Here is an 18030-nt window from a genome sequence, read left to right as displayed (position 1 = left end):
CGCCAAAATCGCGCACACGGGCTAGGACAGATTTTCAGCGACGCTTCAGGTACGTTTTACAACATACCTAGGTAAAGCCCCTTCGGTCCATCGAGACCATGCTGGCCAACGATCGTCTGTTCTCATTAGTTCTGTCATCCCACTTTTTCGTCCACTCCCTGCACACTAGGGTCAATTTACAACAATCTTTAAAGCTGCATGTCTTTAGATGTGGGAGGAAACTGGAGTTCCTAAGCGTTCACAGGGGGTACCTGTACTCCTCGGTCCCTCAGCAATACTGCAAGTTCTACCTCACCAACTTGTTGTACAACTGTAACATAACATCCCCAACTTCTATAACTACGGTGGCGCATCTGGTAGAGCTGCTGCCAGAGACCAGGGTTCGATCCTGACCTCGGGTGCTGTCTGTGTGGAGTTTGCACGATCTCGCTGTAACTACAAGGGGTTTCCTCCATGTGCTCTGGTTTCCTCCCGCATTCCAAAGACGTGTGGGTTTGTCGGTTAATTGGCCCCTGTACATTGCCCCTAGTGTGTAGGGAGTGGATGGGAAAGTGGGATAAGGTAGAACTAGTGTGAGCGGGTGATCAGTGGTCGGTGCGGACTCGGTGGGCCGAAAGATCTGTTTTCATGCTGTATCTTTAGACTTTAGACATTGGAGATACAGTGCGGAAATAGGCCCTTCAGTCCACGTGGTCCGCGCTGACCAACGACCACCCAGTACATTAGCACTATCCTACACACATTGGTGAAAATTTACAATTTTGCCAAAGCCAATTAATCTACAAACCTGTGAGGAAACTGGAGCACCTGAAGAAAACCCACTCAGTCACAGGGAGAACGTACAAACTCCATGCAGGCGGCACCCGTAGTCATTATTGAAGCCGGATCTCCTGAGCTGTAACTCTACCGCTGCGCCACCATGCCGCCCCCATCTCTAAACCCTAGTCATGTCATCTGATGCAGTTTGTATAATTCATTCCCATTTGTTCTCGCAGGGGTCATAAACATTCCCGCCGTGTGCCTTGGAATTTTCTTAGGTGGTTTGGTGATGAAGAAGTTCAAGCTGAATGTTGTTCAGGCAGCAAAATTCTCTGTAAGTTGCACGTTCCTGGGTTGGCTGCTGTCTCTCTCCTACTTTGGAATGGGCTGCGATAATTCCCGTGTGGCCGGCCTAACTGTCTCTTACGAGGGGTGAGTCATCGATTACTGGCAGCGCTTACAGATTTAGGTTTAGGCTTATTACTGTCACATGTTCCCCAGGTACAGTGAAAAGGGCGGCACGCTGGTCCGGCGGTAGAGTTGCCACATCACAGCGCCAGAGACCCGGGTTCGATCCTGTCCACGGGTGCTTGTCTGTGTGTGGAGTTTGCATGTTCTCCCCGAGACCTCGTGGGTTTTCTCCGGGTGCTCTGGTTTTCTCCCTACGAGCAAAGACGTGCAGGTTTATAAGTTAATTGGCTTCTGGAAATTGACCCTAGTGTGTAGGATGGAACTAGTGAACGGGTAATCGCTGTTCGGCGTGGGCTGAAGGGGCTGCCTCCACACCCTATCTCCAAATTTAACTCTTTGTTTTGCATGCAATCCAAACAGATCAGACAATTCTTGCTCTGCATAATACCATACAAAATACAATCAAGCCTAACTCCAGAACAAGAGGTAAAGCAAAGGGGAAGTTACAGAGTGCAGCATATAGTTCTCAGCATTGTAGGTATAGGTTTATCAAGTCAAGTCAAGTCACATTTATTTATATAGCACATTTAAAAAACAACTCTCGTTGGCCAAAGTGCTTTACATTTGTTATAAAAATAGTATAAACAAACTACATACATATATATATATAGCCCTCGCTCAGTGGACGTCAGGAAAGGCTTGGGAGTATAGATAAGTTTTTAGTCTTGACTTAAAGGAGTCGATGGAGGGGACAGTTCTGATGGGAAGGGGGATGCTGTTCCACAGTCTAGGAGCTGCAACCGCAAAGGCGTGGTCGCCCCTAAGCTCATGCCTAGACCGCGGGATATTCAGCAGCCCCAAGTCGGCCGATCTGAGGGACCTGGAGGTGGAGTGGTGGGTGAGAAGACTTTTAATGTAGGAGGGGGCAAAACCCATTGAGGGCTTTGTAGACATAGAGGAGGGTCTTGAAATGTATACGGAACCGCACAGGGAGCCAGTGGAGAGAGGCCAGGATCGGGGTGATGTGGTCTCTTTTTCGGGTGCCCGTCGGGAGTCTCGCTGCGGTGTTTTAGACCAGTTGCAGGCGGGACAGGGAAGATTGGCTGATGCCAGTGTAAAGAGAGTTGCAGTAATCTAGGCGGGAGGAGATAAATGTGTGGATGATCTTTTTGGGTTCAATATTGTCACATGTACTAAGGTAGAGTGAAAACCTTTGTTTTGCGTTCTATGCAATCAAATCAGATAATTCTATAACTAAACATAATCATAAAACTCATACAATAGATAGAGCTAAAGGAAAAATCAGAGTGCAGAATACAGTTCGCAGCACTGCAGTGCATCAGTTCCAGAGACAAAGTCCAATGTCCGCAATGGGGTCGAGGTGAATTGGACAGTCCTTAGCTTTTAGGACCATTCAGAAGCTCGATAACAGAGGGGAAGAAGCTGTTCCTGAGTCTGGTGGTGCGCGCTTTCAAGCTTCTTTACCTGATGCCGGACAGGAGCAGGGAGAAGAGGAACGACTGGGGTGTTGGCTGCTGTCCCGAGGCAGTGTGAAGTGTAGATGGAGTCGATGATGGGGAGTCTGGCCTGTGCGATGGACTGGGCTACATCCACAACTCCCCGCAGTCTGAGGCAGAACTGTTCCCAAACCAAGCTGTGATGCAACCCGCCAGTATATTTTCCACGGGTACATCTATTGTTTGATAGTCTAGAACAAAATAAATGTTTGCTGAAGAATTAGTCCTCCTGTTTTGTGTGCCGACCCAGTAGTTTGTATCCCTTGCGTTTGCCAAGCGATGAATAAGGCATCTGCCTCTTGCATCATTCCTTCACGAAGATAACCAGAGGAAATTTCCCAAGTTGAAAAATGATCCTCATTATAATGGAGGGACTTAACATCAAAGCAGTGTAAAGAGTGAACAAAATTTGTAAAACTCTTGGCATGTCTTACATAGTACATAGAAAAGTAACGGACAGGAACAGGCCCTTCGGCCCACAAAGTCCATGCTAAACCGATCTCCTCTGCCTACTTGAATATCCATATGTTGATGTAAAAGCCTCTTAAATTCCACTATCATACCTGCCTCCACCACTATCCCTGGCAGGGCAATCCAAACACTCACACACCCTGTGTAACACACAATTTTCCCCCTACATGTCCTTTAAACTGTACCACTCTCACCTTCGAGCTACGCCCTCTAGTCTTTGGCATTTCTACCTTAGTTTCTGACTATCTACCCTATCTATGCCTCTCATAATTTTATATACTTCTATCAGGTCTCCCCTCAACCTCCGATGCTCCAGAGAAAAGAATCCAAGCCTGTCCTGTCTGTAGCTAATACCTCCCTAATCCAGTCAGCATTCTGGTAAACCTCTTCTGCACCCTTTGCAAAGCCTCCACATCCTACAAACCTGATACAGAGGATGGAGAAAGAACAGAGTGATCAGGACGCTCAAAATCACTCTTTCGAAGATTCCTGTTTGATTCAATGAGTATAGAAGTTGGGAGCTCATAACAATAGACAATAGGTGCAGGAGTAGGCCATTTGGCCCTTCGAGCCAGCACCGACATTCAATGTGATCATGGCTGATCATCCCCAATCAGTGCCCCGTTTCCGCCTTCTCCCCATATCCCCTGACTCCGCTATCTTTAAGAGCCCTATCTAGCTCTCTCTTGAAAGTATCCAGAGAACCGGCCTCCACCGCTGAGAATTCCACAGACTCACAACTCTCTGTGAGAAAAAGTGTTTCCTCGTCTCCATTCTAAATGGCTCACCCCTTATTCTTAAACTGTGGCCCCTGGTTCTGGACTCCCCCAACATCGGGAACATGTTTCCTGCCTTTGGCGTGTCCAAACCCTTAATAATCTTATATATTTCAATAAGATACCCTCTCATCCTTCTAAACTGTGTACAAGCCCAACCGCTCCATTCTCTCAGTATATGACAGTCCCGCCATCCCGGGAATTAACCTTGTAAACCTACGCTGCACTCCCTCAATAGCAAGAATATTCTTCCTCAAATTAGGGGACCAAAACTGCGCACAATGTAACAGTTCTATAGGACATCCGTGAGGCCACGTTGTGTTCAATTTTGGTCACCATGTTATAGGAAGGATGTCGTCAAGCTGGAAAGGGTGCAGAGAAGATTCTTGAGGATGTTGCCAGCACTCGAGGGCCTGAGCTACAGGGAAAGGTTGACCAGTCTATGACTCCATTCCTTGGAGCGCAGGAGGATGAGAGATGATCTTTTCGATGTGTACAAAATCACGAGAGGAATAGATCATGGTAGATACACAGAGTCTTTTGCCCAGAGTAGAAGAATCGAGAACCAGAGGACATAGGTTTAAGGTGAAGAGGAAAAGATTTAAGGGGAAGCTGAGGGGAGTGGGTGTGTGAAACGAGCAGGAGGTAGTTGAGGCAGGTACTATTGCAATGTTTGAGAAACATGAAGACAGGTACATGGATAGGACAGGTTTAGAAGGATATGGGCCAAATGCAGGCAGGTGGGACTGGTGTAGATTGGGCATGTTAGTCGGTGTGGGCAAGTTGGTGCTGAAGGGCTTGTTTCCACTGTTTGACTCTATGACCCTAACTCCAATTGCATTGTTTCCTAGCAACCCCCAGATCTCCTTTGAAGGGAGCGGTCTGTACCATGGCTGCAACAACAGATGCTCCTGCTCCGGGTCGCAGTGGGAGCCCGTATGTGCCGATAGCGGCGTCACGTACGTTTCACCTTGTCTCGCTGGATGCAAGACGTCTTCTGGAGTCGGGAAAAATACGGTAAGAGCTTTCCCCTTTCCCGTTGCCACTAACGGCCCCATCTCTGGAAATAGAGAGCAGTCACAAAACAGGCCATTTGGGATACCAGGTGTGTTAATCGTCACTCTTCCTGTGGGTGACTTGTTCTAATTACAGTGAAGTACCCTCGCCCCACGTTCCTCCAACTTCCTCCGCACTGTGGCAGGGCCCTCCGCAGTGCGTCACGGTGGTGCAGAGGACGAGTGGCCACCTTACAGCCCCACAGTTCTCAGCATTGTAGCGCATCTGTCCCAGAGACAAAGTCCAACGTCCACAATGGGGTAGAGGTGAATCGGACAGTACCCCGGCTTAAAGAAGGGCCGTTCAGAAGCCTGACAACAGAGGGGAAGGAGCTGTTCCCCAAGTCTGGTGGTGCGCGCCTTTCAAGCTCCTGTACCTTGTGCGGATGGGAGTGGCTAGGACCGGGGTGGGACAAGACTTTGATCACGTTGTTTAAGAAGGAACTGCAGTTGCTGGAAAAATCGAAGGTAGACAAAAATGCTGGAGAAACTCGGCGGGTGAGGCAGCATCTATGGAGCGAAGGAAATAGGCAACGTTTCGTCCCGAAACGTTGCCTATTTCCTTCACTCCATAGATGCTGCCTCACCCGCCAAGTTTCTCCAGCATTTTTGCCTACCTTCGATCATGTTGGTTGCTTTACCGAAAGCAGTGTAGAGGAACCCGCGCTGCCAAGAGCTACACGACAGGGACCCACCAAGAGTGTGGGGGGGGGGGGGGGCTGTGACCATGTCGACTGTAGGCCCGGTTCACCACTATGAGAAGATAAAACTCTTCGATTAACTTTTGTCATAAACTTATATATGGCGACTCTAGCCCAGGTGAGGTCTGCTGTATGATTTTATTGGGCTGTACTCAAAACAAAGCATTTAATAATTATACCTACGTTGGTGTATGTGACAATAAGTGCCAATGACTAAAGCATCATTGAGTCCATGGTGGGGAGTCTGGTCTGTGATCCACAATTCGCTGCAATTTGCCATGGAATAACTGGAACTTACAGCGTAGAGAAGAATCCATTCCCGCATCCCTCTCACTTGCATCTCGGTTCCAAGGCATGGTGGGGAATGTTACATCCACCTTGGGAATAAAGCTAGAATTTAGAAGATTGAGGGGGGATCTTATAGAAACTTACAAAATTCTTAAGGGGTTGGACAGGCTAGATGCAGGAAGATTGTTCCCGATGTTGGGGAAGTCCAGAACAAGGGGTCACAGTTTAAGGATAAGGGGGGAAATCTTTTAGGACCGAGATGAGAAAAACATTTTTCACACAGAGAGTGGTGAATCTCTGGAATTCTCTGCCACAGAAGGTAGTTGAGGCCAGTTCATTGGCTATATTTAAGAGGGAATTAGATGCGGCCCTTGTGGCTAAAGGGATCAGGGGGTATGGAGAGAAGGCAGGTACAGGATACTGAGTTGGATGATCAACCATGATCATATTGAATGGCGGTGCAGGCTCGAAGGGCCGAATGGCCTACTCCTGCACCTATTTTGTATGTTTCTATGTTTCTATGACTCCTATCCATGACTTTGGCTGTTTCTTTTCTGTTCAGGAGTTCCACAACTGCAGCTGCATATCTGCTCTGATATCCACAAATTCCTCCGCGCTTCTGGGGCAGTGCGCCAAAGCAGAAGACTGTGAACTAATATTCCCTTACTACCTGGCAGTGACGGCATTGAGTGCATTCAGCTACTCCTTCGGAGCTGTCCCCGGCTTCATGATCTTACTCAGGTAACGACGATCCGCTTTTAACTTGGGAGTCTTGCCCCCTGCTTCACATTCTGATGACAACTGACAGCGGCACTGTGGCGCAGCGGTAGAGTTCCTGCCTCATAGCGCCAGAGACTCGGGTTCGAACACGACTACGGGTGCTGTCTGTACGGAGTTTGCACATTCTCCTCTTAACCTGCGTGGTTTTCTCCAGGTGCTCCGGTTTCCTCCCACACTCTGAAGATGTACAGGTTTGTAGGCTTATGGGCTTGGTATAAATATAAAATTGGCTTGGTACAAATATCCCTGGTGTGTGTAGGAGTGTTAGTGTGCGGGGATCGCTGGTTGGCACAGGCTCGGTTTGCCGAAGGGCCTGTTTCCGCACTGTATCTCTAAACTAAACTAAACTAATTATATCTTAGCCTGTGATTATAACGGATGTGAGGTTGCCCTGCAGATTAAAATATCACTGTTACTAGACACAATATGCTGGAGTAGCACAGTGGGTCAGGCAGCATCTCTGGAGAAAAGGAATGGGTGGCGTTTCAGGTTGAGACCCTTCTTCGGACTGAGAGTCAGGGGAGAGGGAAACTAGAGGTATGAAAAGATTCAGAACAAATTAAGGGGCTGTCCCACTTGGGCAACCTAATCCGCGAGTTGTGGCGAGTTTGCCCTCGACTCATACTCGCAGCATGGTCGACACAAGGTCCTCGGAGGACGTTGTAACTCTCCTTCATGCTCGAGAGTAGTCCCCATGTACTCAAGGCCTCAGATAGGTCGCGGCGTATTTTTCAACAAAGCCGAAGGTAGTTGTAGATCGGCTTCATCATAGTCGAAGGGAGGTCGAAGGAGATCGAAGGAGGTCGTCTTCACTCTCCACTATTCGGTGTCCAATTTTCCCAAAGTTAATCGTAACTAGTCGTAGCTAGTCGAAGCTGATCTTCAACATAGTCGAAGGAGGTCAAAGGAGGTCTTCTACATAGTCGAAGGAGGTCTTCAATGTGACATTTTTCAAACTCTTCTAAACTCGCCAGTTCGGTCACACAAGTGGGACAGCCCCTTTAGAGCCAGCACCGATGACCAATGAAAGGTGGAGCCCACAACCAAAAGTGTTACTGTAATTCGCTGTCAATGGCAAAATGACGGTAACAATGTTTTATATGCCCCGTTTTTTTACAGTCTCCACTGGATTCTTTGTTGAAGAGAAATTGTTCATGCTAATGGGCCTGTCCCACAGTACGAGTTCATTCCAAGAGCTCTCCCAAGTTTGCCCTGATTTGAACTCGGAGGTTTACGGTAATGGCCGCTCGTCGGTACTCGGGGCTCTCGTGGACATTTTTCATCATGTTGAAAAATCTTCACGAGTCTTCCCGTGCTTACCTGCCGTTAGTGAGACTTCCCGAATACCTGCCGTTAGCGTTACGAGCCGCTAAGAGACGTCCCCGAGCTCCGACATACCCGCTACGTTCATTCTCCGTGCTTACCACGAGTTTGATTTTTTTTAAACTCGGGAGTGCTCCTGGAATGAACTCGTACCGTGGGACAGGGCCATAACTATCCAATCTATAATAAGACACAAAGCACTGGAGTAACTCAGCAGTTCAGGCAACATCTCTGGAGTACATGGATAGGTGACGTTTCAGATCAGGACTGAAGAAGGTGTCCCGACTCGAAACGTCGCCTATCCATGTTTTTCACAGATGCTGCCTGACCCGCTGAGTTGCTCCAGCACTTTGTGCTTTTTGCTCAATATTCCAGCACCTGCAGTTCCTCGTGTCTATCATATGCCCCAGTTATGTTGGATACTTTGTTGAACTTACTGAAGTGCAAAGACATTAATTGCTTAAGCACAATTCTGGGGTACTGGGAACCTGAAAATAATCATCCAGTCTGTGGAAATAAACACTGTTACCTTTTCATGTCATTCACCTTTTTGTAATAGATCGTACAACAATACTATATAGGAACAGGCCCTTTGGCCCTCAATGTCTGTGCTATAAGTGATGCCTAGATAAACTAGTCCCCTCTGCCTGCACTTGATCCAATCCCCCTATTCCCTGCATATCCATGTGCCTATCTAAAAGTCTCTTAAACACCACTATTGTATCTGCCTCCACCAGCACCCCTGGCAGCACATTCCAGGCACCCACTACCCTCTGTGTATAAAATAAGCCCACACATCTCCTTTAAACTTTGCCCCTCTAACCTTAAAGCTACGCCCTCCAGTCTTTGACATTTCCACCCTGGAGAAAATAAATATTCGGACTCTCTACCTTATCTATGCTTCTCCTAACTTTATATGTCTCCCCTGAATCTATGATGCTCCAGAGAAAACAATCGAAGTCTGTCCTAAGACACAAAATGTTGGAGTAGCCCGAAACGTCACCTATTCCTTTTCTCCAGAGATGCTGCCAAACCTGCTGAGTAACACCAGCACTTTGTGTCTATCCAGGGTGTAAACCAGCATCTGCAGTTTTTTCTTACAACATTGTAGCTGATCCCTCCATATAGAAGAATTTCATTGTCCTATACAGGGACACATGACAATAAACTCACTTGAACTTGAACTTGAACTAGGCCCTCTAATATTTGACACTTCCCCCCTGGGGAAATAGATGCTATCTGACCCGCTGAGTTCCTCCAGAACTTTGTGCTTTGCTCAAGATTTCTACTTTAGTTCAGTTTGTTGTGACGTGGACCGAAAAACAGTGAAAAGCATTTAGTAGCGTGCTATCCAGTAAGTGGAAATACTATAAATAATTGCAATCGAGGCGTCCACAGTGTACAGATACAGGATGAAGTGAATAACGTTTAGTGCAGTAAAGTCTGATTAAAGATAGTCCGAGGTTCTCCAAAGAGGTAGATGGTAGCTCAGGACCGCTCTCTAGTAGAGGCTTTCTCCTTAACCAGCTCCTTGTGTTCTTGTAAATGGTTTGCCTGTCAGATAGACAAGAAAATCTAGCCTGAATGTAAAGTTTAGCTTATAGATTGTAGGATATATTTTTCAGAAGTGGAGAATGTTTGAACTTTCCCGTTTCCAGACAATTGTATGTAAATTTTTAAGTCGATTGGATACTGACCAATATTTTCTCTGAGTTAACTAATATCTGAATATGAATAATGTTCCTATAATCCAACCCTCCACTTCTGCCCTGCTTCACAAAATGTATGTCGCTGAAAAGGTGCGGTTGGTCGCTGAGGTAGTATGTTCCTCCTCTGGATTAACCAGAATGTAAGTTTATTAAAATATGTGAGTGTGGGTGATGCTGCGATATCCATTTCTGCCCAGCTGCCTGAAAGGAAAAGGATCAAGAGTATTGAAGAATGAGGGGGGGACCACTGACTTGGACGAGGAGATTAAAGGCTCTGTGGGAAAGTTTGCAGATGATACGAAAATAGATGGAGGGGCAGGTAGTGTAGAGAAAACAAGGACTCTGCAGAAGAACTTGGACAGGTTTGGAGAGTGGGCAGAGAAGTGGCAGATGGAATATAGTGTAGCAAGTGGCAGATGGAATATAGTGTGGCAAATACAGTGTAGCAAAGTGTAGCAAAAATGCATGACTCCATTTTTGGTACAGTAGTAGGAACTAATAGACTATTTTCTTAATGGGGCGAGAATCCAGAAATCAGAGGTGCAAAGGGACTTGGGAGTGCTGGTGCAGGATTGGTAGTAAAGGAAGCAAACTCAATGATAGCATTTATTTCAAGAGGGCTTGTATACAAAAACGGGGATGTAATGTTGAGGCTCTATAAGACGCTGGTAAGGTGACATTATGATCAGTTTTGGGCACCATATCTGAGGAGAGGATCCAGAGGAGGTTTACAAGAATGATCCCAGGAATTAGTTGGTTAACCTATGATGAGCGTTTGTTGGCACTGGGTCTGTACTCGCTGGAGTTTAGAAGAATGAGGGGGGACTTCATTGAAACATTCAGAATAGTGAAATGCTTGGATAGAGTGGATGTGGAAAGGATGTTTCCACTAATAGGAGAGTCTAAGACTAGAGGTTATAACCTCAGAATTAAAGAACATTTTTTTAATTCATCAAGGAGATGAGGAGAAATGTATTTAGTCAGAGGGTGGTGAATCTGTGGAATTCTTTGCCACAGATGGCTGTGGAGACCAAGTCAATGGATATTCTTAAGGCAGAGGTGGATAGATTCTTCATCAGATGTTATGGGGAGAAGGCAGGAAAATGGGGTTATGAGGGAGAGATCGATCAGCCATGATTGAATGGTGGAGTAGACTTAATGGGTCGAATGGCCTAATTCGACTCCTACCACTTATGACCTTATAAAATGTTGGTCACCAAGGTAGCACGCACTTGCTCTGTGTCCGTTCATTTTCTTGATGTTGACAGCAATGTATTTTTTCATTATTAGGTGCAATGAGCCGGAACTGAAGTCGTTGGCAATAGGTATACAAACCTTGATAGTAAGAACACTCGGTGAGTCACTTTACTTTACTTTCTTGATATATATACATATATTTCCAATTTTTTCAACAACAGGGCAGGAGCAGAATGGTTAATATGGTAAATGGCCAATGGAACTGATAAACCAAGTGGTTAGAAGATCTCAGGCACTATATCTCGAGTCTCCACTCTCAGCTGATAATCTTTCAATGCCAGCCAGTTGTCAAAGACCTCCAAGCAATCTTAAATATTTTTGACAGGTTTAGGTGAATGGGGCAAAGTTTAAATGAGATAGAAAGAGAAGGAGTCATACAGCAGGGAAACAGGCCCTTTGGCCCGACATGCCCATGCTGACCAATTGCCCCATCTACATTAGCCCCACCTGCCTGCTTAAGGCCTATAATCCCTTTCCCATCCATGTACCTGTCCAAGTATCTTTAAAATTTTGTTACGGTGCCTGCCTCAACTACCTCCTCTGGCAGCTTGTTCCATGTACCCACCACCCTCTGTGTGAAGCTTGCATCCATCCCTGTCCCCTCTTACAGATCAAGATCAAGAAGGGAGGAACAGTGGCGCAGCAGGTAGAGTTGCTATCTTACAGTGCCAGAGACCCAGATTTGATCCTGACTACGGGTGCTGTCTGTACCGCGTTTGTGTGTTCTCCACGTGACCTGCGTGGGTTTTCTCCGGGTGCTCTGGTTTCCACCCACACTCCAAACAGATATAGGTTTGTAGGCTAATTGGCTTCGGTAAAATTGTAAATTGTCCCTATTGTATGTAGCATAGTGTTAGTGTGCGGGGATCGTTGGTCGGGTGGACTCGGTGAGCCGAAGGGCCTGTTTTCGCCTTGTATCTGTAAATTAAACTAGAATGCCCCGGAGCACAGCTATCATTATTTCTTAACAAGGTAATCTGTGAGGAAGTACGTGGCTGTATTTGACAAGGTCGATGGAGAGGATCTTACACGGCTCACTGTCTGTATTTCTCTTGTTGTGCTAAACAATTATGGTTAAACGCAAGATATTCCGTTAGGTAAATACAAATGAGCCATGTAAAAAACATTTTCCTGCCTCCGGCATCTCTCGCTTAATATATTTTAAATGTGCTTCTAAACATAACATCGACCCAATGTAGTGGAGGGATAATGATTGATGCAATTTAACATCATTGTGGAAATGGTTGTAGCTTGGGTGAGTGTGCACGCTGCCCTCGGGACGTCTACTGTTGAGAGGAGACTGTTGTCCACCTCTTTGCAAAGTGTGGATCTACAACGGGGACAAAGGTCTCCATCACGGTTCATCCAGAACAGCTCCGTAACGCAGGACTCCCTGATTTATGGGGTGTCCTTATGGCCAGTGCTGTGAGCAAATTTGGGCCCCATATCTGAGGAAGAATTTGCTGCCTCTGCAGAGGGTCCAAAGGAGGTTTACAAGAATGATCCCAGGAATGAGTGGGTTAGCATATGATGAGCGCTTGCCAGTACTTGGCCTCTACTCGCTGGAGTTTAGAAGGTTGAGGAGAGACCTCATTGAAACTTACAGAATAATGAAAGGCATAGATAGAGTGGATGTGGAAAGGATGTTTCCACTGATGGGAGTCTAAGACCAGAGGTCATTGCCACAGAGTTAGAGGGCACTCTTTTAGAACGGAGGTGAGGAGGAACTTCTATAGTCAGAAGCTAGTTAATTGTGGAACTCATTGCCACAGAGGCCTGTGGAGGCCAAGTCAGTGGATATTTTTAAGGCAGAGATAGACAAATTCTTGATTAGAGTGGGTGACAAGGGTTATGGGGAGAAGGCATGGAAATGGGATTAAGAGACAGCCATGATTGCATGGCGGAGTAGACTCAATGGGCCAACTGGCCTAATTCTACTATCACTTGTGAACTTGTGACACACTCTAAGATGGACTTCAAGTTTAGAGTTTAGAGACACAGCAAGGAAACAGGCCCTTTAGCCCAACGAGTCCACGCTGACCATCAATTAATTTAGTTTATGTCACGTGTACCGAGGTACAGTGAAAAGCTTTTGTTGCGTGCTAACCAGTCAGCAGAAATACAATACATGATTACAATCAAGCCATTTACAGTGTAAAGATACATGTTAAGGGAATAACGTTTAGTGCAAGGTAAAGCCAGCAAAGTCCAATCAAAGATAGTCTGAGAGTCACCAAAATGTTAGATCATTGATTATGCTGCTGGTCTTGCCGAGGCAGCGTGAGATATAAATGGTGACAATGGAAGGGAGGTAGACAAAAATGCTGAAGAAACTCAGCGGGTGAGGCAGCATCTATGGAGCGAAGGAAATAGACAACATTTTGGGTCGAAACATTTCTTCAGACTGATGTGAGGGTGGGGGGGATGGGACGAAGAAAGGAAGAGGTGGAGCCAGAGGGCTGAGGGATAGCTGAGAGGGGGAGGCGAAAGTAAGGACTACCTGAAATTAGAGAAGTGAATGTTCATACCGCTGGGAAACAAACTGCCCAAGCGAAATATGAGGTGCAGCTCCTCCAATTTACGGTGGTCCTCACTCTGGCCATGGAGGAGGCCCAGGACAGAAAGGTCGGATTCGGAATGGGAGGGGGAGTTGAAGTGCTGAGCCACCGGGAGATCGGGTTTGTTATTGCGAACTGAGCGGAGGTGTTGGGCGAAGCGATCGCCAAGCCTACGCTTGGTCTCACCGATGTAGAGCAGCTGACATCTAGAGCAGCGGATGCAATAGATGAGTTTGGAGGAGGTGCAGGTGAACCTCTGCCTCACCTGGAAAGACTGCTTGGGTCCTTGAATGGAGTCGAGGGGGGGAGGTAAAGCGACAAGTGTAGCATTTCTTGCGGTTGCAAGAGAAAGTGCCCAGAGAGGGGGTGGTTCGGGTGGGAAGGGACGAATTGAGTTACGGAGGGAGAGGTCTCTGCGGAAAGCAGACAGGGGAAGAGATGGGAAGATGTGGCAAGTGGTGGGATCATGTTGGCGGTGGCGAAAATGCCGGAGGATTATTTGTTTTATGTGGCGGCTGGTAGGATGGAAGGTGAGGACAAGGAGGACTCTGCCCTTGTTACGAGTGGGGGGATGGGGAGTGAGAGCAGAGACATGGGGTATAGAAGAGACCCTGGTGAGAGCCTCATCGATGCCCTGGTGCGGAACACCTCATCCTGTCTGCAGATACTGCGTAGACGGAGGAATTGGGAGTAGGGGATGGAGTCTTTACAGGAAGCAAGGTGGGAAGAAGATAGAAGGACTATCTGATTACTATTTTCAGGTAGTCCTTACTTTCTCCTCCCCCTCTCAGCTCTCCCTCAGCCCTCTGGCTCCACCTCTCCTTTCTTCCTCCCCCCCCCCCCCCCTCACATCAGTCTGAAGAAGGGTCTCGACCCGAAACATTGCCTATTTCCTTCGCTCCATAGATGCTGCCTCACCCGCTGAGTTTCTCCAACATTTTTGCCTACCCTTCGATTTTCCAGCATCTGCAGTTCCTTCTTAAAGAATGGAAGGGAGGTTGGTTTGTGTGATGGTCTGGGCTGCGTTCACAATTCGCAGCAATTTCTTGCGGTCTTGGATGTAGCTGTTCCCAAACCAAGCTGTGATGCATCCCCATAAAATGCATTCAACGACACTTCTGTAGAAGTCGGCGAGATCACCTGTTCACACCAGTTCGATGTTGTCCCACTTTCTCATCTGGTCCCTACACACCAGAGGCAATTTTACAGAATCCAAACCTGCTTGCTTTTGGAATATGGGAGGAAACCCACATGGTCACAGGGAGAACGTGCAAACTCCACACACAGACAGCACCCAAGGTCAGGATGGAACCCGGGTCTCTGGCGCTGTGAGGCAGCCACTGTGCCACCTTCCAGCACGGATGAGTGCTGCAGGAAGACCATCAACAGTCTTTGGCCTGCCCGAACATTGTTGGTCTTCCATAGAGTGAGATGTCCATCAGGGAATGTTGCCGACTGGCCTGCTCCAGACTGCAGGAGGACGTGCTGAGGGCACACTGCACTGAAGCTCGGTGCAGCCAACGCCAAGGCTCTGTGGGGGAGGACCACAGTCTAGGGTCCTTCCACTGCTGGACATTGAGGGGAAGAGTCTGGTGTAGACAAACAAGGGAAGGATTATTACCCCAGGGCAAGGGAGTTTTATTAGGTAGGTGCGAACACTACTGAGTAGGGCACAATTAAATCCACAAGTTTTTGTTTTGAATATCCAGTACTTTTTATTCTGAATAAAGTTTAAATTTGAAATTGAAAAATCATATTAATAATGTTTTGCTGTTCCAGCTGGAATTCCTGCTCCTATTTATTTTGGGGCTCTCATAGATCAAACCTGCCTTAAGTGGGGGGCAAAGAGATGTGGAGGACAAGGAGCATGCAGGATTTACGACTCTAATGCTTTCAGGTAAGATGTTTTTGGTTTAAGTTCAGAGCAAGGAAACAGGCTCTTCGGCCCACCTAGTCCACGCCGACCATCGATCCCTCGTTAATACTAGCCCTATGTTATCCCACTTTCTCATCCACTCAGATTCAGATTCAGATTCAGATGCAACTTTAATTGTCATTGTCAGTGTACAGTACAGAGACAACGAAATGCAGTTAGCATCTCCCTGAAAGAGCGACATAGAATATGACAATAAATACATCTATTTACATGCATACAGTCATAGTGTTTTCCTGGTACGTTGTTGAGTAGTGTGACAGCCGCAGGGAAGAAGCTGTTCCTGGACCTGGTCCGGCAACGGAGAGACCTGTAGCGCCTCCCGGATGGTAGGAAGGTAAACAGTCCATGGTTGGGGTGAGAGCAGTCCTTGGCGATGCTGAGCACCCTTCGCAGACAACGCTTGCTTTGGACAGACTCAATGGAGGGGAGTGAGGAACCGGTGATGCGTTGGGCAATTTTCACCACCCACTACAGTGCTTTCCGGTCGGTGACAGAGCAGTTGCCATACCATACTGTGATACAGTTGGTAAGGATGCTCTCGATGGTGCAGCGGTAGAAGTTCACCAGAATCTGGGGAGACAGATGGACCTTCTTCAGTCTCCTCAGGAAGAAGAGACGCTGGTGAGCCTTCTTGACCAGAGTTGAGGTATTGTGGGTCCAAGAGAGGTCATCGGAGATGTTGACCCCCAGGAACCTGAAGCTGGAAACACGTTCCACCTCTGTCCCGTTAATGTCCCGTTAATCCCTCCACACTAGGGGTAATTTACAGAGGGCCGATCTATGACTCTAACTGTAGCTTGTTTGCTTGGGTATTAATGTTTTACACGTCCTATCCTACAGGCACATCTTCCTGGGATTACAGGCAGGTTTACGTGGCTTGGGCATAATTGTGTTCATTCACATCGCGGTGTTACTACAGAGACAACTTCGAGCCAAAGACAAGCATGCAGCACCCAAAGGTGACAATGATGTTGTACCCATGCAGGACAAGGACTGTGGGCCTGAGAATGGAGACATTACAACCAAAGTAAAGACCAATCACCTAGAGAGCGAATCTCATGTCTGAAATAATAAATCCCAAGTGTGTAAAACCAAAATTCTGAGTAGTTTTCAAGTGAAACATTTTACAAGGCAAATGTTTATTCGGGCCTTATTTTTGCTAATTGTAAAATTTAAATAATTTATGTTTTAAGACTCCAAGAATTATATGGAATATCTCGATAACTCTTCATAAGTGATAGGAGCAGAATTAGGCCATTTGGCCCACCAAGTCTACTCTGCCATTCAATCATGGCTGATCTATCTCTCGCTCCTATCCCCATTCTACTGCCTTCTCCCCATAACCCCTGACACCCGTACAGATCAATCATATTTTAAATAAAAAATGTGGCAGGCAGTGAAGCTGTCCGTGACAAGTAGGATATTTGGAGGAGATTTTTTTTGCGGGAAATTTTTTTCTGAGAGGAATTGTTGTAAATGTGAGCAGAAATTTATACTTATCCGCAGATGAGTAGGGGAATCAAGAATCAGACTAGGTTTGAGGTGGGCGGGGAAAGATTTAATATGAACCTGAAAGGCAACTTTTTCACACGGAGGGTGGTGGGTTTATGGAATGAGCTGTCAGGTCAGTTAGTTAAGGCAGGTACTATAACAGCATTTGAAAGGCATTTGGACAGGTATATGAATAGGAAAGGTTTAGAGGGATATGAGCCAAATGCAGACAGGTGGGACTAGTGTAGCTGGGACATGTTGGTCGGCTTAACAAGTTTGGCCGAAGGGCTTGTTTCCATGCTGTATGACTCGATGATTCAATTACTATGAAATGCCTGATCTCAGGTGAATATAAAATGTAGAACAGTGCAGTACAGGAGCAGGCCCTTCGGCCCACAATGTCCGTACCAAACAAGATTAAATTCATCTCCGAATGCATATGATCCATATGGAGGGACCATTCCATGCATATCCATATGCTTATCCAAATGCACCTTAAACACCACCATCATATCTGCCTCCACCACCAAACCTAGTACTGGGTTTTTACTCTCTGTGGAAGAAAAACTTGCCCAGCATTACCACCTTAAAGCTGTGCCCTCTAGTCTTTGACATTCCTACCCTGAAATAAAGATCCTGACTGTCTACTCTAGCTACCCCTCTCATAATGTTTTATCCTCCTATATAGGCAGGTCTCCCCTCAACCTCCAATGTTCCAGGGAAAACAATCCAAGTTTGTCCAACTTCTCCTTATCCATCTAATCCAGGCATCATTCTGGTAAACTTCCTCTGCACCCTCTACAAAGCCTCCACATCCTTTCTGCAATGGGGCGATCAGAACTGCACGCATTGCTCCAAATGCGGCCTAAAGGGCCTGTCCCACTGTACGAGGTAATTCAAGAGTTCTCCCGAGTTTCCCCTGATTCGAACTCGGAGATTTACGGTAATAGCCGCTCGTGGATACTCCGGGCTCTCGTGGACATTTTTCAACATGTTCC

The 18030-nt window shown here is 46.8% G+C and overlaps 1 protein-coding gene across 1 annotated transcript in view; it reads left to right on the top strand.

The window, feature by feature from the left end:
* Positions 1 to 16677, top strand: part of LOC116985089 (solute carrier organic anion transporter family member 1C1-like) — a 47039-nt gene extending 30362 nt beyond the window's left edge. Inside the window, exons 10-15 of the mRNA XM_033039488.1 lie at positions 996 to 1191; positions 4786 to 4951; positions 6541 to 6719; positions 11081 to 11145; positions 15385 to 15502; positions 16382 to 16677. Of these exons, the coding sequence (XP_032895379.1) occupies positions 996 to 1191; positions 4786 to 4951; positions 6541 to 6719; positions 11081 to 11145; positions 15385 to 15502; positions 16382 to 16607 (950 nt within the window). The 3' untranslated portion in view covers positions 16608 to 16677. The remainder of the gene's footprint in view (positions 1 to 995; positions 1192 to 4785; positions 4952 to 6540; positions 6720 to 11080; positions 11146 to 15384; positions 15503 to 16381) is intronic.
* Positions 16678 to 18030: the final 1353 nt, after the last annotated feature.

Source organism: Amblyraja radiata, chromosome 21, assembly GCF_010909765.2.
Source record: "Amblyraja radiata isolate CabotCenter1 chromosome 21, sAmbRad1.1.pri, whole genome shotgun sequence".
Lineage (NCBI taxonomy): Eukaryota > Metazoa > Chordata > Chondrichthyes > Rajiformes > Rajidae > Amblyraja > Amblyraja radiata.
The sequence above is the reverse complement of the archived record's forward strand: the minus strand, read 5'-3'. Positions and strand labels throughout refer to the sequence as shown.